This window comes from Cuculus canorus, chromosome 2 (genome assembly GCF_017976375.1).
Source record: "Cuculus canorus isolate bCucCan1 chromosome 2, bCucCan1.pri, whole genome shotgun sequence".
In the NCBI taxonomy this organism is placed as follows: domain Eukaryota; kingdom Metazoa; phylum Chordata; class Aves; order Cuculiformes; family Cuculidae; genus Cuculus; species Cuculus canorus.
In genome coordinates this window covers 55,634,050-55,660,560 of record NC_071402.1, presented here as the reverse complement: position 1 = coordinate 55,660,560, position 26,511 = coordinate 55,634,050, and the positions used below count along the sequence as shown (strand labels likewise).

Here is a 26,511-nt window from a genome sequence, read left to right as displayed (position 1 = left end):
TTTTCAGATAGACCTTAGAAATTTTGAGTGCAGAAATATAACTGGAAAATGAAAATACAGAGTTAATGGGATAACATTATAAGGACTACCAGGATAGGCACAAGTCCTCAATACTTAGCTTAAAGGATCTATTTGCATAATGAAATCCAAAATTTTTTTGTTTATGCTCTCTCTTTAATGCAAACGGAAAATTTTACATCTCTGGACAATGAGCCAAAGGACTCAGAAGCAGTGAAAGGAGCTTCCTCTAACAACCAGTGCAAAATACTAAAAATAGGGCTGCATCAAAAATTCTATTGGCTTTTTTTCTGCTTAATGAAACCAGTTTGGGAATGCCTATGTGGGATCCAAAATATTTTCCCTGGTCACATGCCTGCATCAATTGGAAATCCAAGTTTCAGCTTGTACCCTAGACCATAGGATCATATATTTAGATTCTTTGCATTATTATTATTTAGTCTATATTGCAGTGCTGAATCAAACTTGTGTCTGAATGAAGAGTTGGAATTGAGTTTTTTTTAAAGCAAAAATATTAATTAAGATTCCATCCTGTGCACTCCAGTCATGTGCTACATAAGTTTTATATTCCTTTTCCAGTGGTGCTCTTCCTCTTATGAAAGGACACAAGTGTTTTTCCAAGACAAACTTATCCTCTTGTGCCATGAAACAGATGTGTTAAAACAGTGGCAGTACAGGTTTCCTCACAGTGGCCAATGTGCTTGCCCTTTGCCAGCTCCAACTCCTTGGTTTGGATTAGAGTTTGCAGCCCATGCCTGTTGCCCAGGTCACCAAGGACATGAGCAGGGGCTAGCGGTCCAGCCTGTGGTGTAACAGTATAATAGGATTTTTGAAAGCTCAGCTTGCACTTCTTTCCTTAGTTCAGTGATAATTTTTTGGAGTTGTTGGATTTTCATTACTATAAAATGTCTGTCTGATCTCAGTAGTCCCTGTAAATGAATTAGCAGAGCATTTTTTTTTCTCTTGAGCTGTCAGGCAGCATGCACAACTTTCCCCTTTCACCTCCAGTGGACTAAATTTCTAACATTATTATCTAATTATAGCATTGGTCATTGAAATGGAAAATTATTGTTACTTGTTTTTATATTGTTGGTTGCTCTGGGGACAGATAGCCCTACCCAAATGTGTTAGTTTTAAAAATTATTTTTAAATGTACACTGCTGTATGGAGCAACCCTGCCAGGTACTCTCTCTTTTGCCTGGAGCTATTCATCAGCCAACTTGCTCTCCTGCTTCTTATGGACTCCCACTTTCTTACCAATACAGGGATGACAAACAAATGCATGTGTGCACACAAATAATTTCCTTCCCTTCTCCCCTTCATTTTGCTCCTCTTCTCCAAGCCCAGTTTCTCTGTTAGCTGCTATAAGCTTCTCCCAAGGAGCTTTAACCTGCAGTGACAGAAAAATAATAAAGGGGAGGAGGGGGAGTGCTGTGTTTCTGCTCACCTGTGAGGCAATAGGGATGGGGCAAGCCAGAGCACTAAGGAAGGGCAGTAACTTTCCCAGCAGGACCCTGCTGGAGGCAATTCCCTTTCCAAACCCAAACTCCTTTGATTCCTTATGTTGCCAGGCCACTTGAGGCTGCCTAAGGTGTGGTAAGAACACAGACAGGACTTTTTCAGTGTCCATTTAAAGGGAAGAAAAGGCAGCGGATGTTCTCCACTCAGCTAACAAAAAGAATCACGGTTTCAATACAGGATGGGGAACGATGTGATTCAGAGCAGCCCTGCGGAGGACTTGGGGGTGCTGATCGATAAGAAACTCAACATGAGCCGGCAATGTGTGCTCACAGCCCAGAAGGCAAACTGTATCCTGGGCTGCATCCAGAGAAGTGTGACCAGCAGGGAGAGAGAGGTGATTCTGCCCCTCCATTCCTCTCTTGTGAGACCTCATCTGGAATACTGTGTCCAGTTCTGGAATCCTCAACATAAGAACGATATGGAGCTATTGGAATGGGTCCAGAGGAGGGCTACAAGGATGATCAGAGGGCTGGAGCACCTTCCCTATGAGGACAGGCTGAGAGAGTTGGGCTTGTTCAGCCTGGAGAAGAGAAGGCTCAGAGGAGATATTACAGCGACCTTCCGGTAACTGAAGGGGCTACAGGAAAGCTGGAGAGGGACTTTTTACAAAAGGCTTGTGATGATAGGAGTAGGGGTAATGGGTATAAACTGGAGAGGGGCAGATTTAGACTAGACATAAGGAGGAACTTCTTCACAATGAGGGTGGTGAAGCACTGGCACAGGTTGCCCAGGGAAGCTGTGGATGCCCCATCCCTGGAGGTGTTCAAGACCAGGTTGGATGGGGCCTTGGGCAGCCTGGTCTGGTGGGATATGTCCCTGCCCATGGCAAGGGGTTGGAACTAGATGATCTTTAAGGTCCCTTCCAACCCAAACTACTCTATGATTCTTCTGTCCCTTTAGAGACAGAGTGATGCAATAGTAAGCTCTGCAGAAAGGTGAGGAGGGATGAAGTGGAAGAGGTGTGGGGAAAATGAAAATGGATTGACAGGCTGGAGGCATTTCATTGTTTCACTAGATGGGCGTGCTCCCTGCCCAAGAGTACAGACTGAGTGAGGAAGAGTGCTTTCAGGACATGCCTGCCCACTGACCAGCTGTCAGGGATGATGCATTTCAGTCACAGTCATCCTAAACTGTATCTGAACTAAGGACGTGGAGGAGTTAGTGGTTTCCTTGATTGCACAGGCTCAGCTTGAAGAAGGAGTTCTGGCTGAAACACAGGTGTGTGCAGCAATGTCTGCTCTTTCAGTCGGGTAATAAATCTATTATTTTACTGTTATAGTGCACCACAGAGAATTCTGGTTTCGGTCCAGCGTGCTTTGGGATCTGCTCAGCCTCATTTCTCATTGCTCTGAGCTGATGCTGCCAGCAGAAGTGTAAATTGCAATGGTGCTTCTGTGATGCAAAGGCCCGTCTCTCTGCCGGCTACTAAACGGAACGTAACTCATATCACCACCACAGTAGAGCAAAGTTGACAGCCACTGCCAAAGGAGCCCAGAGCAATGTTCTGTTTTCATTCCAGTTAGCTCAGATCTGTTGCATAGCTGTGTGTTTACAACAATCTGCATACGACTGTCTTCGAACTGCTTCATTTTATCACACACTTTATGATCACTTTATAATTAGCCAGAGTCAAGCCAATAACCTCACAGAGCATAACCAAGAATAATTGTATTTCATGTCATTGTCCCAGCCTTGGTATGCAAGTTTTTTAAAACTACATTTGAAATGAAAATGTACTTAACAAATACCCTAAATAGTTAAATTTTATCCTGTGATGAGTAGGGTGTTTATTGCTTGGGTTTTTATCAGATTGAAAATTAATCTCAACAAGCTACGCTTTTATACTAGACAGTTTTAATTAGGTGACATGTCTGTTTGTTATTTGAGAGTCTGCTTGTGTTTGGACTCAACACGCAGGGGAAAATTCATAGGTGATTTTTATTAAACAATCCTTCCAGATTTTGGACAGTCTTTTTAAAAATTCTTCCAATGTAAAATGTGAATACATGCAGGCAGGTAACCATGCACATTGAATTAGAATTTTTTTTCCTAATTTTTCACTACTGAGGAGCGGTGCTTAATATTCCCTGGCATAATTTGCCCCAGATATCTTATAATACTAAAAATCTAATTAGAAATTGTGGATGTCCCACCCCTAGAGGTTGGAGGCAAGGCAAATGGGACCTTGGGCAGCCTGATTTAGTGGGATGTCCCTGCCCATGGCAGGGAGCTTGGAACTAGATAATCTTTAAAGTCCCGTCCAGCCCTAACTATTCTATGATTCTATGATTCTATAAAATTAGTAGTACAAATAAAGCTTCACTATAGAAGCAATCTTATTCCACCAAGAAAAGAAACTTGCAAGCAAACAGAACAGTGGCTCATCTACTGTATCTTATTTAATTTGAAATAAGCAAACACAAGTAATGTAAAATTGCTAAAATTTGCACCTGGTATGAGTAATTCACAGATATTTAATGTCACAGCTCCATGAGAAGATCCCACTTTCCTTTCACCTTCCCTAACCTCTTTTGTTAATGGATCTCAAAGAGCTTTCCTGTGTTATTGATCGAGCAGCATGATGCATGCGGGAGGAGCCTGGGGATATGTTTCCATCAGTTCAGTCAGCAGCTCTGTTTTGCTTGTCTTCTGCACTGACCGCCAGACAATTCTTTTTTTTTCTAATCACTCATTATGAATGCTGCTCCTAACAATTCATTTCTGAAATATATGAAATTTTTCAGGAGTCAAGAACAGATTTCCTTTCTAATTGCAGATGAAGTTAATGACACCTTGAGATACCATTTGGAGTCTGACAGGTTTACTGTCCTTCAAAATGTGACTAAACTAGAACCACTTAAGTATGTGACAAATCTCTCCTATTGTGTTCTACATTATTTTTAGGTAAAGAAAATAAAGTTTTGATGCTTCCTAAATGACCAGATTGTAAGATCCAGCAGTCAGCAAAGGTTTCTATAAATAGGTATTCACTATGCAAGACAAAAATTCTAGACAGACCTGTGTTGTGAATGGTGAAGATTAGCAAAGGGTAGAAGATTTAAAAATCAGACCTTTAGTAGTGCACATGATTTTAGGAACTTTCTGCAAACTCTATGCCCGGTTCTAACTCAGCTGAAATGAGTGGTGAAATTATGGATTAATGAATGGAAGATAAATCAACCATGGGGGAAATTTACAGGCTCCTAGAAAACTTTCCCGCTCTGCTGGGCCAGCTGAACGTTGCTAAAGGTGCCTACTCAGCATACATTTGAGTGGAATTAATTTCCGTATTGTAAGGCAAGACTAGCTCATCGTTTAAGAGGATAAAATAGTTACTGACTGTTGCTAGTGCTAGAGAGCTAAGCAGAATCTCAACTACAAATCGGTTCAAACATTTTTTTTTTAAACTTTTGTTGAACCAGAACTGAACTTGAATGTTATTTGGAAGTTTAGCTGACTTCATGCCGAAAATGAACAATAACAGCTTCAGTTGGAGCTGAATGTGAACTAAGCTGAAAAACTGAATTGCTTGACTCCTGGTGGGCCACTGCAGTCTCTTCCCTCAGCTGCTGACAGGGCTGAGCAGGAGGAGGGCTTCCAGCATGGGTAAGAGGAGCAGGATGTTTTCTTGTAGTCTTAGGGAGCATGGATCAAGAGACGTAACACACTAGTTAATCATCACCGCAAATGTTAAAGCCATTTCCTTCCCCACAGGTCCCCAAAGCAGGACTCTCATATTGTAAGAATAACAAATATAAAACAGCTTTGTATAGCCCTGAAAAGGCTTCATTAACTTCTTCTGCCTCTCAATGGGACTTAATGCCTTGCCACTTCTTTGTACAAGAGAGTTTTATTTCTTCAGCTAGTTTAGCACTCATTTGTGGAGCTCACCAACTGTATGGACTGTGTTAGCGTGTGTGTGTATATATATATGTGTATATATGTATGTGTGTGTGTGTGTGTATATATATATATTCATACACAAGCTCTTGTTTATGTCATCCAGAGTCCGTGGATATTAGAACAATGTCATGAGTTCCTGATTCCAACAGCTAAACAAATGAGATAGCTGAGGCAATTAGAATGTTTCAGAACAACGCTGTTCTGGACAGCCAGTCAGCTCAACACAGTTAATTTCAATCAGCAATTCTCATGGATTACGTTCTACCTAATAGAAATGGTGACACGATATATTCTGGTCTTTTTTTACCCCAGTAACTCTTGGCCTCTGAATTATATATACTGCAACTGATTTTGCATGTTGGATGAATGTTTCTCCAAAATTCCCCCAAGTTATTGCTACAGGAAAGGCAACAAGGTAAGGTGGGGCAAATATCTTCACTGCTGAAGTCTGTTCTTTTATAAATGCAAATTCTGCTTTCCTCTCATCATTAAGGATTCCTAACCCTCCCCACTGCCAAACTGTTTTCACCTAAAGATGGGTGTTACACACCTGGTGGCTGGGGTCTGAGATACTGGTACTTGAAAAGAAGGGAAAGAAATACCCATAGGTGGTGAGATCATTGTGTCCACTGTGAGCACATTTACTGTAGCTGTAGGACTCAGAGTCTGGCAAGTTCCTCTGGTTTGCAGAGGGAAAGAAAGGAGACTGTGCCTTTACTAAGTTGTATGCCCTTAGGGAAGAAGCAGACCTCCTGCCTTACATTCAAATTGCTTTTTATGTCACTTGCAAAACTGCTATCAGCTAAATAAACTCCTGGCTATCCTCTAGACATTATTCTCTATTATGTACACTTAATTTCAGCAGACAATTTTCCCATTCAGTTTCTCTTTTTGTATTGCTTATTTTAGTCAGAGCCCTATGCTTTATTGTTTCCAGGCTGGCTAATAGCACTCCTCCAATTTTCAGGTTAATGCATTTACTGTTCCTGTCAACAGCTGAACTATGGAAGGTGTACACGTTTCTTGGCAAGGCCTTCATATATTTTTTATGAATTTTACCACTACAGAGGTATGGTTGGACGATGAATGTCTCGTTGTTCTCTCGAAATGACGTGTATGCAAACAGTTAACTCCCAGCAGCTGTGGGGAAGAAGTGCTGTCATTTACACGAAAGACTTTTTAGCCAAAAGGTGGCACTGCGACTGCATAGATCTTGCAGTAGATGAGCAATCTGCCAGAAGGTAATGAGCCACGCAATACATATATTTTAATTCCACTCATCATACCTTGTGAACGGCAAGTATTGAAAACGGCTAATTATTTCTTAAACATTAGAATAATATCAGAGCTGCAGGAAGCAAACAATTTGGTAACTGTACAACAAAGCTAATAAATAATTTATTCTTGCTTTAGTGAATTTGAGCTATGAAATAAAAAAACCCCAATCAATATCTGAAAATGTGCTGCCGAAGTGCACAGAATCTTTAGTTTGTGCGTGTAGCCTACACATACAGTCTACTCCTATTAACAGCTTGCTTTGTAACTTGTAAGACAAAGAGAACTTCATCAGTAACTGAGTTTTTGAGACAGATCCTGTGGTCTCCAAAACAGTTCTGGGGCTGACTTTTCCATGTCCTGACCAGATACTTCCCTAGCAGATTAAGCACTACTCGATCCTGATGTTTTACTGTGTACACACATGATCACTTGGTATATTCATGAAAACCAGTGTGTACAGAAACCTGCTCCAGAAGAATCAAATATCCAGGTTTGGTTCAGTGTCTAGACGGTCCGGTGAGCTGCGCTGGGCCTGAGCGCAGGAAAACAGGGAGCAAACTCCCTGGAATGTGCCCTGACACTGAGTTATGTTGTCATACTCATTACAATCTTCTTTTGATGCGGACAGAAGTCACATTTAAACTCCACACATACCCTCATGCCCAAGTGTGAAATGACTGTGGCTCTTCAGAGGAGACTTAGGCTCTTCATGATATGTGTCCTTTTAATGGACCTGCTAGGCACACTGAATTAGCATCTGTAGCTGATTTTTCTTATCTTTCCTGAACATTTTTGTATATGTTAGCCTGGAGCTCTTTACTTTCCAAATATTCTAACACCAGAGTCAGTTAGCCTATTTTACCATATTTGAGTATCTGAATAATTGTCATTACTCATGAAACAAAAATCAATGTCCACATGGCTCAACATACATAATTTGAATCCCGAAAACACAAAGTTTTTTCTTTTTTCTTTAAAAGACGCTTTGTATTTTCCTGTGAGTCACACTCACGTTTGCAAGTGTTTTTCTCTGCAATGAGGATGTGAAAATATTTTTTTTAAAAAAAGCACAGGAAAACAAAGGATGCTTAAGTAATTACAAGAGTCAGAAAGCCAGGACTTCAGCAGCAGATCTGGGACTTCTTAGATTAGAAGTTAGACTGGATGAGGTCCTTCACCAGGGAGAAGCACTAAGAACTTATGTTAAGGACGGCAGGGTCATTGCTCCCACTTTCTCCTACTCCAGATCTCGTGTGAGACTTAAGAGATATCTCAAACGGTGCTCCCGCAAAGAGGATGTTCTGCCTAAACTTGCCTTATTTAAGTGGGAAGGACTCCAATATTTTGTTGAAGATTAAATGGATCTTTACTTGTATTTATAACAACATGAATAACTTTCTAGTTTACAGCATCACTATTTCAACCCAGATTATTAGGTTTATTCAGCAGACACACAGGAACACACCAGCTGAGCCTTGAAACTGCCCCTTTAAACCCACAGCACTTTTTAAGCACTGTGTTTTAAAGGGTAAAAAGCTTTCCAGAAAAGTCAAATACATTCCAGCAACCATAGATCTGTGTGGGTTTTTTTTTGTTGTTGTTGTTTTTGTTTTTTTCCAGTAGACAACTTTCTTGTGGCCTTAAACATGCTGCTGAAACCTGTGATGGGAAATCAACAAGTTACAGAAAACTACCCTCTCCAGTCCTCCAAGGAAAAAAACAAACAAACCAACAAAAAAAAATGGCAAAACAAACAAACCAACATGAATTTAATTGAAAAAATAAAAAGTGAAAAAATAAAAAGCGAAATAATAAAAAGTGAAGAAATAAAAAGTGAAAAGTAAAAAGTAAAGAAATAAAAAATAAAAAGTAAAATAATAAAAAGTGCAAAAAAAAGTAAAAAAAAAAAAAGTAAAAATAAAAAAAGAACCCAGTAAAAAGCCCCAAAGGCAACACTTAAACGAAGCGTTAAGGAAAAACGGAGAGTCGTAAGCGAAGAAGAGGAGGCGACTTGGGGGTGGTGTCGCGGTGGCAGGACGGTCCCCGCGGAGGGGAGGCGCAGGCAGCGGCGGGAGCTGCGGGGCAGGAGCAAGGAGAGGAGTGCGGGCAGAGGCAGGGGCGAGGGCAAGGGCAGAGGCAGAGGCAGAGGCAGGGGCGAGGGCAAGGGCAGGGGCAGGCGCTCGCCCGGCCCCTCGCGGCGCAGCCCGGCCCCGTCGGGGCGGGGCGCGGGGAAGTTTCATTGCGCTGCGCGGGGTGCGGGACGCGGCGTGCGGTGCCGCCGGCTGGGTCCGAGCCGGGGAGCCCCCGAGGGGGCGTGTGCGTTCCTTTCTTCGTTCGTTCGTCCGTCCGTCCGTCCCCGCTGATTGCAAAGGGATGCGGCGGGTGGCGTGAGGAGGGCACGGGCGATGCTCCGCCGCCGCCGCGGCTCCGCGCACGGGCGCACCTAAGAGAGAAAGAAGGAGAGAGAGAGAGAGAGGGACGGCTCCTCCGGCCAGACGCGATGGCCACCGAGGTGGTGTGCGGGCTCACCTTTCGGCTGCTCCTGCCCGTGTGCCTGACTGCCGGTACGTCCCTCCGAGCCGGGGATGCTCCGCTCTCCTTCCTCGCGGCTGCTCCCACGTTCCGCTATTCACTCGAGAAACTTGAAACTTAGTAGCTCACCGCTTATTTCTGATGTATTTTTTGTCGTTGCTATATTATTATTATTATTATTATTATTCCAGTGTTATATCCAGTGGGACGTGTCCCTGCCCATGGCGGGGGGGTTGGAACTAGATCTTTAAAATCCCTTCCAACCCAAATTATTCTATGATTCTTATTATTAACACCTCCACCACCAATAACAATGCTGACGAGGACGATAAGGGGTTTGTGCTCTCTCGGCCCGGGGGTTGCGGGGCTCGCACGTGTGCCGGGGCTCCTTCACTCCGGAAAATTGTGCCCCGCGTCTTCCCTGACTCTCGGGAAAAGGCATAAGAGAGAGGAGGATTCGGTGCTCGCCCTCCGTGCGATCCGGTTTATCTGCCTTATTTTTTTTTTTTTAGGGTTTCGGGTTGTGTGTGCGTGTGTAAAAACGAGGAGCGATTCCCTAATTTACGGATTTTTTTCGGGAGGGAGTTTTTCCTCTCTTATTTTGAGAAAGTTCAGTTTATTAAATTACTTAGCAGGCGGCCATCCAAAAACCGATTTAGTTTTGGACGGAGACCTGCGGTGTCCGGCCGTGGCCCGACTATGTTCATGTTAATCCGTGCCCTCCGCGTAAATGGAGGATAAAACTCTGATCAAGCGGGGACTCCTGGCTGGATCGGCAGGACGCTCAGCCCCCTCCGCGGTGGCGGCTGTCCCTTGGGCTGCGGGCACGGCTCCTACCCCGGGGTGCCGCGCTCCTCGCCGGCATCCCTGAAACGCGCCCCCAGCCCTGACTTTGCCCTTTGATGAGCCCCGCGGTGGCCCGGCCACCGCCCCTCCGTCTGAGCATCCTCTCCCCCCACCCAGCCTCCCTGGGAGGTGCCCCACGCTCTCTCCAGGTGCCCTCCACTGCCTCTGATTTCTCCTCCAAGAAGGACTCCATCCCTGCCAGAGGACCCAAGTTGCTCCCAGCTCCTTTTGCTTTCACTGAAAATGCACTTCCCTCCCCCCTCATGACTTTATGGTGGGAGCTGCTGTTGAGGTTGTATGAATGGTGAGATGGAGGCAGCTTTCCAGCCCACTGCCAACACCTGCACCCGCTTTCCATCCATTCCAAATCCCATCCCCCACCCTGCCCCCCCTGCAGGTGCCTCGCCCTGGGCTTGGTGGCCACCACTGGAGGCTGACGAGGCCACAGCAGCAGGTGACGAGAGGCCCTGGCTCTTTTGAGATGTCGCCTCTATGACTCTCAGTTGCCTTGGTCGGAGGTGTGTGGGAATGCTTTTGCAGAGGAGCTGGGTGGTGGTGGATGGGGCAGGCACTGGGTTGCTCTTGAAGCCAAAGAGTGATCGTACCAGGCAGATCTTTCAATGCCAAGGCTGGGTTTAGGGGACCCTGTTTGAAACTGGTGGGGCTGCATCCATATTTTCTTTAATGGGTTATAGATGGACCCATAATATAATGGGTTATAATTATGGGACCCATGGTTATAATTGGGTTATAGATGAGGATGAATTTGCTGGAAAGACGCAGGAAGAAGAAAAGCTTATAGAAAAGTTTTGTTCAGGTAGAATTTGTTTGTACTACTCCTAATAACATAATAACCAGCTGTGATATTAAAATAGTGGAGGTATTGTTCTTTCAGTTGCTTGCTCTGGTTATTGCCAAACTCTCTCTGTATGAAAGCAAGTTCAGATAAAATTGTTTTATTGTCCTGGTATTCAGTAATGCAGAGGTACTTTCGCATTGCAGTAATACCTCCACAGATGAGAATTGATGTTGTCATGAATTGCTTACGGTCATAGATCTTATTCATTTGAAAATTAATCAAAATACAAAACCTGAAGGAGGGACTTCCTGTCTTGAGTATGAAAATTATATTCCACTGCAGAGCTTTTGGTTTTGGACCTAGTGATCTTGTTCAGTTGGATCTGAGAGAGGAATTAGTAAATGAGCAATCATCTTTTCTCTTAATTTACTGTGTCTGTAAGTGTAATTCTCTTCCCCTTTTCAAGCTGTTAGCAAAGTCCTCACTAGGGTGAAACCTAGTTCAGCCTGCTTCACTTCTCCATTTTTCTTTCATCTGCACCTGAGTTATCCCTGAGCCAATGTTCTTCTCCTTTCCAAAGCATCAAGGAAGCGTTTCATGGGCTTCTGGAAAAAGGCTTTTTAGAGTTCATATATCAGACTGATGCTTTTTTGCATGACTTACGGTGAGGTTACATCCGCAGCTGAAAAGCTGCCATGAGGACTCGCTGTGCAGAGTGATGCCTTGTGTCTCCTACCCCTGTCTGGGCATTAAATGTGTCTGGCTGTGCCAAAAGGAGGAAATACAGAGTTGTTCTTTTAGTTCGGTATCTGTGCGTGTGTGATTTTTTAAAATAATAGATTACTATAGTTTCTTATAGTGGTAAAATTTGCTTTTCTGTTTCCAAGAGTAGAAAGTAACAAGGCTGCAAAACCCTGATGAGGTGTGTGGAGGGCAATGGCAGCTGTGGCAAACTTGTTAAAAATAACACGTCTGCTAAGCCGAGAAATGATTCTTTACCTACTTTAAAAATGGCGAATGCTTTAAATCCATAATACTTTAAATACTTTATTTTTAAAGTAAGCAAAATTAAATACTAATACTAGTTATCTCTGCTGATATGAAATACTTTCCAAGCATTGGTTAATACCATGTAATTGAGAAAATGCAGTTAGTTCATCATAAGAATTTTTTAGTATCAGGTCTGTAGCACTGAGGAGTGTAATCTTGTGCATGTAGGAGTAACTGTGTCCATTTAGAACTCAAGAATGACCCATCTTGAGTGTCTACTGAAAACAGGAAATTTAATGTGCAAACTGGAAGACTTTGGAGATTGAAAAACTGATTGCAGGCTTATGACTTCACAGTTAATCCACCATCATGCTATTTTCACAATAAAATTTTATGTTCAGTCCAATGCGAACCTAGAGCTTAAACGATAACTCAGTATGATATGAAACTTCATTGCAAAAAAGTACTGTGTTCTGTAATAAAGACAGGGAGAGTTGGATCTGTTGTTGGGTTTGTTTTTTGGTGAGATTAGCACAATGTGATGTTTTCCTGTATCATAGTAGTACAATGCTGAAAAAAACAAACAATAAAGTGGGGGAGAGAAGGGAGGTTTTGGCGTTGATGGTGGGAAGTGGGCTATTTGTTTTGGTTTTTTTTTAAAGCTTGAGCCTTGGCATAAGCCTGTCTTTTTTTGTTATTCATATGAACTTGAAAGATGCAAACCATGATTTTTCTCTCTCTGAAGTAAGACATTAGAACAGTCTTTTGCTAATTGCTTTCTTTGGTTTATAAAAATTTGAACCACAAAATTGTGGTTTGCATCACTTGATAACAATTTTTAATTATTCTGCTTCCAATTGTTTTACTTCATACACAATTCATTAGTTTTCTTTTAAGTAAAATATTACTATTTTCAAACAGTGTGTTGGGGGAAAAAATGCCTAGGGAGAACAGCTTTCTGTGTTTTTTTTTTTAATGATGCTGCTGGGTTGCATGTTATCAGTAAACTGGCTTTTGTGAGCTAGCTGCCTGGTCCAAGAGCCCCCAGGAAGTTACACTTGCTTTCCAAACTCTTGAAGTTTTACCCTGATAAGGTAAGAATTATAGGAGCTTCTAGAAAGCTGTTTTTTTTTTGTTGTTTTTTTTTTTGTTTTTTTTTTTTAAGAGGAGGTGAGCACTGTTATCAGTGTTTGGTAAGCGATGGCAGTTAAAAAGAAAATATTTTAGAGTTTTTGTAGGTGACGGAGGTCAGATAGTGGCTAGAGGTTTTCACTTATTTCTTCAAGACAAGTCTTTGAACTCTTGGTAAAAAATGGGATTTGCTTTTATTTCTCCTTTCAGGGACTGTGATTCATCAGAATGATATTGAATGAATCACAATGATCATCTCTTCAGGATATACATGGTGATGCAGAGAATATGTTTTAAAGCTTACACATTATTTTCAAAACCGTGTACATTCAATTGTTGGAAGTGCTTGAGTGAGACTGAGGATGTTGGAAGGAAAGGATGTATTCTCTTTGACTTTTATCCCCAAATTAACAAGTACTTATGAAAACTTTGAAGGGGAAATATCTGCATTGCTACATTAGCAAGTACTAAAATGCTGTTAAAATTACCTGTTTTAAAGAGTTTTTCAGAATCCAATACACCCCTATATGTTTTGAAGCTTGAATTATTACTGTTCACTTTTTCTGTAGACAGAATAAATTGGACAACTCTGTAATATTAAGACAAGTCTGTGGAGGCAGTGAACCATGCCCTGCTTTTTGCGTGTTTGTTCTTGATTTCACTGGAGGTGGCTGTTTAAAAATGATGGTACAATATGACATTGTATTGCAATATTCTGGTGACTGAATGATTTTTATGTGCCAGTCTGTGCAGATGATGTCAAGGTAATGACAAAGTAAGTTGTAAAGCAAGACTGCTCAGACTAGTGGGTAATTTGTGTAGTGACATTACATGTGACAGTTCATACATGTGGATATGTATGTATACATATATATGAAAAAATTGTGACCTATTTTAAAAGCTGAAATAAACTTCATGTAGTCAGCAGGAGTGCTGCTTGTTATGCTTTTAAATTGGCCAATTACTGGAAAGAAGGAAAAGAGAGATCAAACTGATTTTTTTTTTTTTTTTTTTTTTGTCCATTATGGTGACACTGGGGAATATTTATTACAATGTACTGAGAAGAATGATAGGGAACAGCATGAAAGAGATTCACATAGACTTCCCGTTACATTTTAAAACTCTGTTGTCCCAGATCACTCATAAAAATGTTAGTCACAGCAACAAAAAGTGTACCCTTGGGTAGCATGCTGGAAAAAAAATCCCCAAACAACTTACATGACAGTTTGCACAATCCTAGAATGGCTCTTGGGTTTCCTTCCTGTCTTCAAATGTTTTAGAAATGTAGCTGGCTGCTTTTATTTATTTTTTGCCTAGTTCAGTGGGAGCAGGTGAAAGATATCAAGGGGGAGAAATATATACAGCCTTGCAGGAGCAACATTTTCCAGGCTTGTAGGCATAGAGTTAGTTTCTTGTGCACAAAAGGCAAGTGCCATATAAATCTCTGAGGCTTTTGCCTTAGGTCAATTAAGGTCCAGAGAAAAATGTTTTGAGGAAAGTGAGGAGGCAGCAGTTGCTCTGCAACCACAGTATTCTTTCTCTTTTGTAACAGTCATCTCAGCTTCATCTGCTTCCCCCTAGCATGCAGGCAGGGAAACTCATCCCACAAAAAATAGGAATAAAGCATCTCTTCTTACGTTCTTGCCACTTCTACTTATTTATCCCAACTGTTCTGTTTAGTGGTTTGAAACCATGTAATGGTTAAGATGGGGTAAGCCCAGAACCTATAGATTTGCATGGCTTAGGGCTCTACTGGTAGGTAAGGTTCTATAGACAGTATTGAACTTGGGAATAGAAGTCAGCGGGAGGTGGCTGATTTGGAGAGACTTACTTGGAGAAAATGGACAGCTTGCCTGGTGACTTGTAGGAACTGGAAAGATTTGAATCCCTTATTGGTAGCAGTGGAGCTTACAGGTATCAGTTGCAAATTGTCATACATGGAATTCCGTCTCTGTCTTTTAAACTGCAGGTACAATACTGAGCCATATTCTGATTTTTTTGATCAGAGCAGTCAGATCATAGAATGAAAGGACAGACTGTATGTAGCATGGAAACATAGATAAACCATTGTTTTGGGGATGTTGGTGAGGGAGGTCAAGGAAGAGAATGGTACTGTTAATGCACTTATGCCTGTGTAGCCGCGGTGTTCTTCCATTTCAGGTAGTTTGCTAGAAGTAAAAATTATGTTTTGGGGGGATGGAGTGGAACAGTTTTAACCTTTAACTGAAAGTCTTAAAATAATTTCATGGTGCAGCTTTACCAGCATATTTATTGGAATAGCGGAGTTGCAAAGGCTGGCAAAAGCAGCCAACTTCAGAATGGCTGGCAATACTAAAAAGACTCCTGGAAGGCAATATCATCAAATGGATCATTGTCCGAGAGGGTCTTCAATTCAAGCACCCCTTCATAACAGTAAAGCATTTTTCACATGCGTGTAAAGCTGCTGGATGTCTACCCTTCAGCTGCTCTCCATCTCTTTTCTCTTTTCATATTGAAACAATAGCCTTTGTGAGGTTGAAGTGTCTCATTTGGAGTATGGCATTTCATTTGAAGAACATTACTAACTACTTTCTTCTCTTGGACTGCAGCAAACAGGCTATTTGCTTTCTGTTTTGAAGAATGGTGTAGTGAAAATATATAGTCAGATAGGTTGTACAAGCCTTTGTGGTATCTTTAGGCGGTTCTAAGGATACTGTAAGTATTACTTGCTAAGCTAGCAAAATGCTTTGGTTTCGTGTTTTTGTTGTCCTCTATGCTGCAGCAGATTGATCAATATTTGTTACTAAATCCGGCCAGATTTGTTTCATAGGGTGAAGGTTTCCTGTAACACTACTTTTCTGGTGATCACAGGTCTTCATGCTGTCATCTTGACAGATCTCTCAAGTTAAGAATGTCAGAAGCTGACTGCATGCAGTGAAGTTTTCAAAAAAAGTGCAGGAATATGAGTGACTAAGTCCTCCGATTCTTGTACTGAGAGAAAGTGGTATACCAGGGATTATTTTGTCAGATAAACCAGCTTAAAATCTGGAATATTAAAAAGAAAGTCCACAAATGGAATTACATACTATCTTTATTTTGGTGCATTTGTTAGAAGCATATCCTTTGATGCATTACATTCAGGATGTGGTTGAATTAATGTAATTCTCCTCTTCTCCTGAAAGTCTTACCTGTCCATTTCCCGTCTGGAGTAGGCAGTTGTAAATCCCGAATGTCACATTAAGGTTGCTATTCTATATCCTTATTTCTTTTATATCTGGTGTTAGCTTTGATAATATCCTGTAGCAATGAATTCCATGGGTGAACTACACTGTGAATTAAAAGGAGTACTCTTTAATTCCTTTTCAGTTTGTTGCCTTAGTAAATAATCCTTTGGATGGGAAAAAGTATGTATAATCACAAAAGTCAACAACAGTCTATTTACTCTAACACTTTAGAATAATATTTGCAAGGCATAAAATGAACCATTAACTGTTGAATTTAAACAGCTTGGAGTTTCCTATCAATTGTCCAGTTCTGAAGAGAAAGAGATGAGGATTATGTAAATAAAGAGTTTTAGGATGCTATACTTATACAATTTGAGTCATTAGAGATTACAGTGTAGCACTTCTTCTCTCAGCTTATTCATGTTGTCTTCATTTTGGGAGTTCTTTTAGAGATGAAATGAAGGAGTGAGTCTGTGTGTTCGTAAGTGATACCCTAATTACTCCCTTTTTGGCCAAATTCTATAAAGTACATGATTGCAGACATTACATACTTCGTCTACTGTTTCCAAGACACTCATTTGTTAATATAACTTGACAGAACCATAACTTAAACCTGAAGTATTTAAGTGGCATTAGAACGAGGTCAGTTCTGCGCCTTGTTCAGAAGTTTCATGGGGGACTGAAAATGATTTCTGTAATAGATAAGGGAGTGTGTTCTGGATTATCACTGTGCTAAAGGATATGCAAACCCTGGATGAGTAAATAGATGGTAAAGAAGTGCTGTCTTTTCCCTAGGAATGCTAATACTATTTGATAAACTGTATGCTGATGTTTGTTTTGGTCAAAAACAAACTATTAGAGAAATTGGATCTTGGGTAATTTGAGGAATTTTGTAAGGCCTCTTGATAGCAGTCATATATTCCAAGTTGCAAGTATTTGTTTAGCCTTTTACTATGGTGTAACTTTTGTTAAATACAGGTTGAGATTGCAAAGGCTGAGAAAGGAATGATCAGTGAAACATTGGACAATCAATGAAACCCCCTTTGTAATCTGAAAGTAAACCTTTCTCCAAATTGATGTATCTCTCACTGTAAAGCATGATGATGATAACAGAGTTATGAATCACTGGTGTTATTGATTTGCTTATCTAGGAGATCACCTGTTAACCTCTAGCAAGTCAGTACAATGACATTTACTCTGGATTTCATTTTAACACATGCTCATATTCTGGAAAATGTCTAGAACATGCAAAAGTTTGCATAGTGGCTGCACCTGTTTGTGTTGTGTTTTTCTTCCATTGTTACACTCGTGGCTTTTGATGACGTCTTTCAGAAAAGCAGTTTCCCGGTCACAGAGAATAGAGTAATTCATAAGCCAACAGCAAGTGAGGGAAATTTGACTCCACAAATCCCGATTTATGTAGAAAACTTTTACTGCCATAAGTTTTAGCTCATGTTGTCATTTTGTTGGCCTACTTCTATAAGACTATTGTTAGACCCTATTCATGGTTATAATGTGATTGGTAAAACGTGTTTCAATTTATTGGTCCTTTGCTCAGTGCTTAGAATTTTAAAGGCCTGTCCTATTACTTTCCTTAATAATGTTGCTTTTTTTTGAGAAAGGTACATACTTGCATCCCCTTCTACAGTGGAAGGAGTACACTTTCAGTTGCAAACACGGAATTATAATTACCTCCCACTTTTTTCATAAGTAATTGATAACATCAGCATTTTCTTTGATGGAAATAATTGTAAGTTTCAGTGTAGAAATTCATAGAGCAGTATTTGTACCTTGTCTAAAAGCTAGATTATAAAATCGCTTTCTTCAGGTTGTGGTGCTGTGAGTCAAAGAAATTCTCTTGTTGTACATGTGCCACTTGTCAGAGAAGCTGCACAATCTTTTTGGTTCTTCCTTCTTTCTTTTCTAGACATTTAACACGTCAAATTACTGTTTAATTTCTAGAACAAGGATGTGCGAAGCATGACACGTGTCTCTTATTTGTTAGCTAAATGCTAGGCATATATATTTGCAGTATCGTCCTATGTAAATAATAAATACCTTTTCTATAGCTTCTTTTCTCTAAATGGAAAGGAAATCAATAAATGGATAAAACACCATTACTCCATTATAGAAAAAAAAAAACCAACCTTCCGGTGAAGATAGACAGGTTTAGCACTTTCTTCCATCATTTCAGTGTATAACTGAGCAAAAACTGCCTCAGTGTGGTATTGTGATTATTTGTCTCATTGTGAAAATGTCTCAGCTGTAAAGACCGTAATCTCCATACTTCATTCTTTCCACTATGTTTCGTATAAACCAGTATATAGATTTTGATGTTGCATTTTCTCTGACCTTGTTTGTTGTTTTCTTCTGAACTCTGATCAGGTCTCCTACCAGAACAGAACAAAAGCCTCCTCTGTGTTTTTCAAGATGGTTTATTAACCATTTTCATACATTTGCTCATTAGCAGAACTCTTTGTGATTTACTTCTATGATAAATGATTTACTTCTGTGTGACTTACTTATACGATAAGAGCTGCTGCTTCTTACTTACTGTGACACATCTTTCTTTTCGTAGGATTTCATGGGCTTCGGACTATATGGCACATTGGTCATAACCTTTGATATTTGTTGGGCAATAATGTACGTGTCTGTATTACTATAAAAATGCATTTACCTTCTTGCTCCTGGGGAGCGGCCTGTGATTTCCTTGGAGTGGATTTTTGTTTGAAAGTCCTTTTTCTGTGAGCCTGCTGCTGTCTTCTTAGCAAGGTCGATTGTACAGCTCAGATCACAGCTTCGCTCTTTGCTTAATTTCAGATGAAACAACCTTCATATTCCCTAAGATACAGCACAGAAAACACAATAGATGGAGGGGAAAAAAAACAGCTGGCCATATAAGTTACATTTACTCTGTGCCACACAAGCCTTAAGGTTTCTTTCAGCTCCTTTTGGAATAAATCCAATAACTGACTTAACCTCCTGGTTTAATAGCTGGTTGCACTTCATGGTAGGCCCCATAATGATTAGAAGGATTAGCATTCAGTGATGTTTATTTTCCATTGCTCTTCTTCAGGTGATGCCTTTGTCATGAGAGAAGTCCCAAGTCTGAGAAAATTGACCCTATTTTAATCTTTCTTGGGCCAATACAACTTTCTTCCCTAAGTTAAAACCTTTTGATTTGTTTGACCTTGAAACACAATCTCTGTGTGTGTACTGTAAGGCAAAATATAAGAAACACACCTCATGAGGTTCAACAAGGCCAAGTGCAAGGTTCTGCACCTGAGTCAGGGCAATCCACAGTTTGAGTATAGCATGGGGGATGATATAATTGAGAACAGCCCTACTGAGAAGGACTTGAGGGTACTCATTGATGAGAAGCTCAACATAAACCAGCAACGTGTGCTCGCAGCCCAGAAGGTCAACCGTATCCTGGGCTGCATCAAAAGAAGTGTGGCCAGCAGGTTGAGAGATAGTTCCCCCCCTCTGCCCCGCTGTCATGAGACCGTATCTGGAGTATTGTGTCCAGTTCTGGAATCCCCCAAATAAGAAGGATATGGAACTATTGGAATGGGTCCAGAGGAAGACTACAAATATGATCAGAAGGCTGGAGCACCTCTGCAATGAGGACAAGCTGAGAGAGTGGGAGTGGTTCAGCCTGGAGAAGAGAAGGCTCCAGGGACACCTTATAGTGGCCCTCCAGTATGTGAAGGAGGCCTACAGGAAAACTGGGGAGGGACTTCTTCCAAGGGCATGTAGTGACAGGACAAGGGGGAATGGCTTTAAATTGGAAGGGGAAAGATTCAGATTAGACATTGGGAAGAAATTCTTCATGATGAGAGTGGTGAGGCACTGGCACAGGTTGCCCAGCGAAGCTGTGGATGCCCCATCCCTGGAAGTGTGCAAGGCCAGATTGGATGGGTCCTTGAGCAGCCTGGTCTTGTGGGAGGTGTCCCTGCCCATGGCAGAGGGTTGGACCTACATGATCCCTTCCAACCAAAACCATTCTATGATTCTATGAAATACTGTGTATATTGACAGTTTTATTGATATACTGTATCTTAAAATGCCCTTCTTTAGCTTTTATCCTGTCAGACATTTGTTCTTATTAAAATGAGTCAACAAACTCAATCATCATGCCCACAGTGTACATAAGCATCAAAATCCGTTTCTCGCAGCTTGTCATTGTCACCTGCAAATACAGCATCACAGTTGCTCGAAGACCTTTGCAAATATGTATCTTGTTTATTTGCTGAAGGCAAAGTTAAACCTTTTCTTCTAATGTGTGTTTTTAGCAGATCCTTGCAGTTAATTATATCACTGTGATTTTAAGCAAAAATTACTTTTACATACAATAAACTTATATGAAATAAGACACTGTCAACTTCTGGTAGCCTCAGTAAGCTATTCCTGTTATCCACAATTTTATCATAGCATGCAGACATACTGAGGGATGTAAGACAACGCACTGTGTCATTTTGAGCATTTAGAGATGAGGGCTGACCTAATCATTTAACAATTTACCTCTTCCTGTAGAGAAGACCACATTAAAATGTTGAAAAAAGGTAATGCACAAATCTTGTTTCCTGCAACTTGGCTGCTTGGTGATAAGCTATTCTGGCAATAGTAACGAAATGTCAGAAAGTCCCAAATGGTCCTTTTGTGCCCCAGAGGTTGAAGCAGTTGGAATTGGTGGAATTGTGGAAAAAGGACATCAGGTTATTTCCTGCCTATATTTACTGTTACTGTATTTGGGGGAATTCCATTTGTTTCTCCCTCGACCTGAGGAGGAAGCTGTTTTCCCATTACCCTTGAAATGGAAAAGTAGCATGATTGTTCCAACGCTAGGCAATATTGCAAACTGGAAGGAACAAGAAAGTGTCATTACAAGAGTATCCTGCCTGCATAATTAATGCATGTTAGTTGTTGTTGAAATAAGAATGTAGCAGTTGTTTAAGAAAACCTTAAAGGATGAGATAGCTAAGCCACTGAAACTAGCATCTGTTTTGAGGAGAAAGAGTAATGTTCTACTGGGCGGTGAGTAATTCCATAGTTACTCAGTTTGGGTCTCTCACAAATTCTCTTGCAGCTTGTTGAGATTGGCTGCTCCCCTGAAGGTTTCTGGGTGATTACAGGATGATTTCTGGATCTCTCTCAGTTTTCCCCTTCACAGTATCCCAGGGTGGAAGACATCTCAGGACATGTCCCATCTTTTGCTCAATACAACACTGAATTTAAATGTGATTCTCAGGGCTTTTTCCTGTTGTGTTTTTAAAGTGTCTGAGTGGAGGTCTACAACCTCTTCCTGTGCTTAGATGGCCTCACAGTGATTGGTTTGGTTTGTTCATTGTTGTTTTTTCCTATTTCTCTCAGGACCTCATTTTGTGACCATTATCTCTCAGTATGCCCCTTTGTAAGGAGCCTGGCTCTGTCTTTTTGATAAGCTCCTCTTAGTTGTCGGGGGGCTACTGTGAGGTGCCTTTGAAGCTGTCTCATCTTTGGACTGAACAAGCCTCAGTCCTGCAGTCTCTCCTCTTGGGACTTAAGGCTCTAGCTCCTACTGTCTTGGAGGCACTCCCATGTACGTGGACTTTAACGTTAAAGTTTATCAACATATTTCTTGTCCTGAGCGGGGCAAAATAGCGTGTGCTGCTCCAGATGTGATTTAATGAGGGCTGAGTGATGGGGAATAATCACTTCTGTTGTCTGTCCTGCTGTTGATACAGCCCCATAGTGTACATTGAATGCTGCAAGGGAGATCTGATAGAAAACTTTTTCCTCTTGAGTGTGTCTTAACACGTACAATGTACATCCAGTGGCTCAGAAAGGTTGAACTCATGTTTCTTAGCTGGAAGTGCTGATTATTAATGGATATTATTCTGTAACATTGGCACAGTCATCTGTCGCCAATTTACAGTGAATGGAAAGATGAATTAATATAAGACATGCACAATTTTTTATCAGTTCCAAGAGCTGTCCAATGCTGGCATTCTCTAAGGGGCTAACTAGCCAGTAAATTATTTGCATTATTTTACCAGCAGTCACGCTCACATACTTAAAAATTTATAATTAGTCAGTATTTCTTGTTATTCTGCAAATCACTGACAGCTAATTTTTTTTTAAAACCACAGGAAAAAAAAAATGAGTTCTGAATGTTTCTGTATTGCATACTTTTCTCCTAGATGATCTCAATCTCATGTAGTATTGACAAATTACTTTTAGCAGTAGTTATTTTACTGTTGGGTTGCAATTTTGAAACAAGTATTTGAAAAGCTGGCTTGCTTTTTGGATATGTGAAACACGTGGTGCTAGTCATTCACAGAATCTGTTTTACTGTTTTATAGATCCAGCAGAATGAAGTCTTTCCAATTTTTTGCTTGAAAATGGCAAGATTTATGTATTTATTTGACTGTAGTGTTTAGTTAACTGTGCTGCCTTTAGAGGGTCAGCCCAGTATATTGGCAATTCTTTTTCATTCTACAAGAAGCATGGGAGAAGTTGCAGTTTAAGTGTATTAAAAGTTGAACTATTCATTGCATGTAATGCATTTAGCCTTCATTTGATAAAAGGTAAGTTATTGATACCAGAAGTTATATGCAACAACTCTTTTTTTCTCTTGTTCTGTAGAGGTCTGCCCTTAGGTAATAGATTATTTCAGTATGGAAAACAATAACTGGTGTAGTATACTTGTAGCCGCCCACATGACTGTTCTGAGGGTTATTTATGCTGTTAACCACCACAACTGTGGGGAATGTGCTCATATTTTCATGTAGTTTAGTATTTGTATTTTTCACTGTTTGCATCTGTTGCTCCTTCCCTTCTTAGAAAGATTTATACCACCTCTCATGCAACACTACAAATAAAACTGGTACTTTATTATCTGACAATATCATTGCAGCAACATAACATTCAATTGTTTCGTTTTTTTCTGTTTAGTTACCTGTTTTGGCAAAGTATGTCATCTGGGTCTCAAACTGGTGTTTTATTGTGAGACCACCTTATTTTCTAAATAGCAGACATTTAAAAGGAATATTTGTATGTACAGGGAAATATCAAGATAGTGTGCGTTTTAAAAAGCGGTCTAGAAATATCAGTAATTTTAGCTTTAGAGTTTCATAAAGACTGTATGTTCAAATTTTTCTGATACTCTAGCAAGTAGTGTACGTACCTCTCCTTGCATGTGAGAGTATAAGAGTTAGAGAAGATGTGCCTGACTCAGAATCACCAGACACCGTGTGATTTACTGAATCATGCCTGCCTAGGTGTACTCATCCTTTTTGCAAATCAGACCTGACAAGTTTCCTGTTTGCATCCCACACCTGTGCATGAGTGAATCAAGTCTCACATGGGTGGAGAGAAGGAGCATGATGCAGGACAACATTTTACAAACTTGTATTACTATTAAATGTAGTAAGGTAAATCAAGGTAAACATAAGCTGTTGTCACATGTAGCAACTTATTTTTTTTCTTGAGGTGGTGCATTTAAAATGTAAGTCGTTCTCTTACTAACATTTTTTTTTTACTAGAATTGATGTAATTTAATTCTTTGACATGTTGATAGGGTTGGTGCACATTAGTTGCTCAGTTGATTTTCAGGCATCCCCTTTCAGGTCAGCAGATTCTTTAATGCATGATACAAATGGCTTTTTTATTAGTCTTTTTTCTTTTATTTTTTAAAAATGTAAAGATTCCCTAGGCAGTTGTCCAAGATCGAGTGATGCCAGTGCCAGAAGGTTAGCCAGAAAAGCCAGTGTCTCCATCCCATGAATTAGATAACATAAAACACACCATCTCATCTCAACAAAGCTCAGTAAACCAGATGAAGACTTAAAACAAAATTAGAAAGAAACTGCTGTTGTTGCTGGGTTATGTAGCCTGAGATAACTAATTATCAGCTTTTTATTCCCTTCATTCCTGAGATATACTTGTATCTGGGTAGATTGTTCCTTATATTTAAAATAAGAAATACCTGAGATTCAGCCTCAAAGTCAGCAATAGCAGTCTGTGGTTACTGTAAGACCATCAATTAATGATGGCATGGTTATGCATAAAGAACGGAGAAGGAGATGTTAGGAATGCAGTCTTGGACATTAGAGACGGAACATCTCTTTCATGAAGTGCTTAATCAGAAATATAGGGGAAGATACTATCAATCAGTATTGCAGAGCTGTTGTTAGCACATTGGAGTGAAGTTGTTTTATGTTTTTTTTGAAAATCCTGGTAGAAGACATTGCCCTTCAAGGACCACTGCTACAGACTGTTACATCGTCTTTCCTCTGAACATGGAAGAGAATACCTTTGGCTGGCAGAGTAGCCCTTACTGCTAGTTTTGTTTCTTCCTTTTAATTTTTTTAGCTGTTCTTGTCTGGTTTTATCCAAAAGAACAGATTAAGTGCCCTGAGGGAAGTTGAGTGTTCTGAAGAAAACCACAAGCAAAGTGCCTCCATTATTTAATATCCTCATTTGCACTTTCCTTTATGTGTTTTTTTGTTGGTAACCATGCAAAGATTGCATCTTCCATTGCAGTTTGCCCCAGCTCTGTGTCTGTCAGTTTTGTATTATAGTATAATTAAGCTCATTATATATTTAGATTGCTTCTAAAAGATCAATTACTAATAAAGTAGAGGTAATGTAATAAAAAGTGTTAAGATGACCTTGACCTTGTAGTATTTGAATCTTTGTATCTTGGATTGATTTCTTGTGAGTTTTGAGTGGTCAGCATCCCACAGTAACCATCCATCTTCTTTTTATGGAATTAACATTAGTCAAATATAGAATGGGTAGTGCTACCTGAACTATCTTATAATTTGAAAATAATTATAGCACAGATGCAATAGGGCTGGTTTCTTTAAGCCAGAATTACTGTAAGAGGTAATATAAAACAATTGCATCCTAATAATTTAAATGATGGTCCTGTAAGAGAGATCACAATCCTTTGTAATCGTTTATCAGGTAGAGGAAAAGGTCAGGCTTAGCCTCAAATATGTTTCTTAAGTACGTGACAGAGTTCAGGTAACTTGAAAGTAGTTACTCCAATGCAATCTGACAAATGCAGAATTGGGGTTAGGACAAAATGAAAAGTGTCCTGGGAAAACTTCATTGTATGAATTAAGTCTGAGTATGAAACATGATATAAAGTTAAAAGTTTAATTAAGATACACTATTTGTTAGATGCCTATGGGACACACGTCTAGGACTGAGTGTTATGATATGCACCACAGTTTTTGCTGGTATCCTAGGGAGTATAAATGGAGGAATTTAACATTCAGAGGGTCTCTGTGCATGGATGTGTTAGCAAATCCAAACTCCCTGTGGGAGAGCTAGCTGGCTACTATGAGATGAAACAAACTAATAACAATTACAAAGAGAATAAATATGTTCACAATTATGTGTGAGAGATAAATTTGCCGTTGTTAAATCTGGAAAAATGTTTGCGTGGTTCAGAACATGACTGGCACTGTTGAAAACGTCTGCTGGGTTGAGGATCAAAGGCAGTGTAACACATGCAGAAAATAACTGTGCGCTGGGTCAGGTGTGTATTTCATCTTTCCAGTGTCTGCTACAAATGTGCATGAGAATTAATGTGGAGAGGAGAGTGTATTTCTTTCCAAAGACCTTTCTCTTATCAACTTACCAAAGATTTTTTTCCATTAAAATATTTCAGAGGGATTTTCTGTTTATTTGGTTTTCTCACAATGGTTGTGGAAACGACAAATAAATTGCCTAGTTCATTTGCTGGGGTGATGTTTCTTATATAAAGAAGAAAACCTTGCAGAGGGAAGTCCAGTTACATCTTTTGTATGGTAATAACAGAATATCTCAATGATTATGCTGTCTTCATGACACTACAGAATTCCTTAAGATGTAGTGAAGTAAATCGGCTTTCAAAAATTGGAAATGTAGATGTACATATCATTCACCTAGTTTTACTACATGAAGCTATCTTACTTCCTTTTGTAGCAAATACTATGAATCTGTAGTAGAGGTATAAAAAGATGTTTGTTCCCTTACTAGATTTGGTAGGTTTAAGAGTTTTACCCTGCATTGTTCTTCCATGTTTCATTAGAGAGAGAGTCTGGGAATCCTGTCTCTGAAACAAGAAGAGGGAAGCAGAATATTAAAAATTTAGGTCTAGTGGTAGGAATGGATTTATTTTTTACATAACCAGAGGGTATACGATCACACAGAGGAGTCATTTGAAAGTATATTCAAAGTATCTGGTGGGTGAAATTAAACTCCTTTGGTTAAAGATAAATATATTCCTTAGCCCAGAGTAAAATATTGGATTAT

The 26,511-nt window shown here is 40.1% G+C and overlaps 1 protein-coding gene across 3 annotated transcripts in view; it reads left to right on the top strand.

Annotated features, from left to right (window-relative positions):
• The first annotated feature begins 8,989 nt into the window (after positions 1–8,989).
• The window catches only part of PIEZO2 (piezo type mechanosensitive ion channel component 2), a 305,264-nt gene continuing 287,742 nt past the window's right edge, over positions 8,990–26,511 (top strand). For all 3 annotated transcript variants that reach the window (XM_054059990.1, XM_054059989.1, XM_054059988.1), the window contains exon 1: positions 8,990–9,284. In XM_054059990.1, coding sequence (XP_053915965.1) covers positions 9,221–9,284 — 64 coding nt within the window. In that variant the 5' untranslated portion in view covers positions 8,990–9,220. The remainder of the gene's footprint in view (positions 9,285–26,511) is intronic.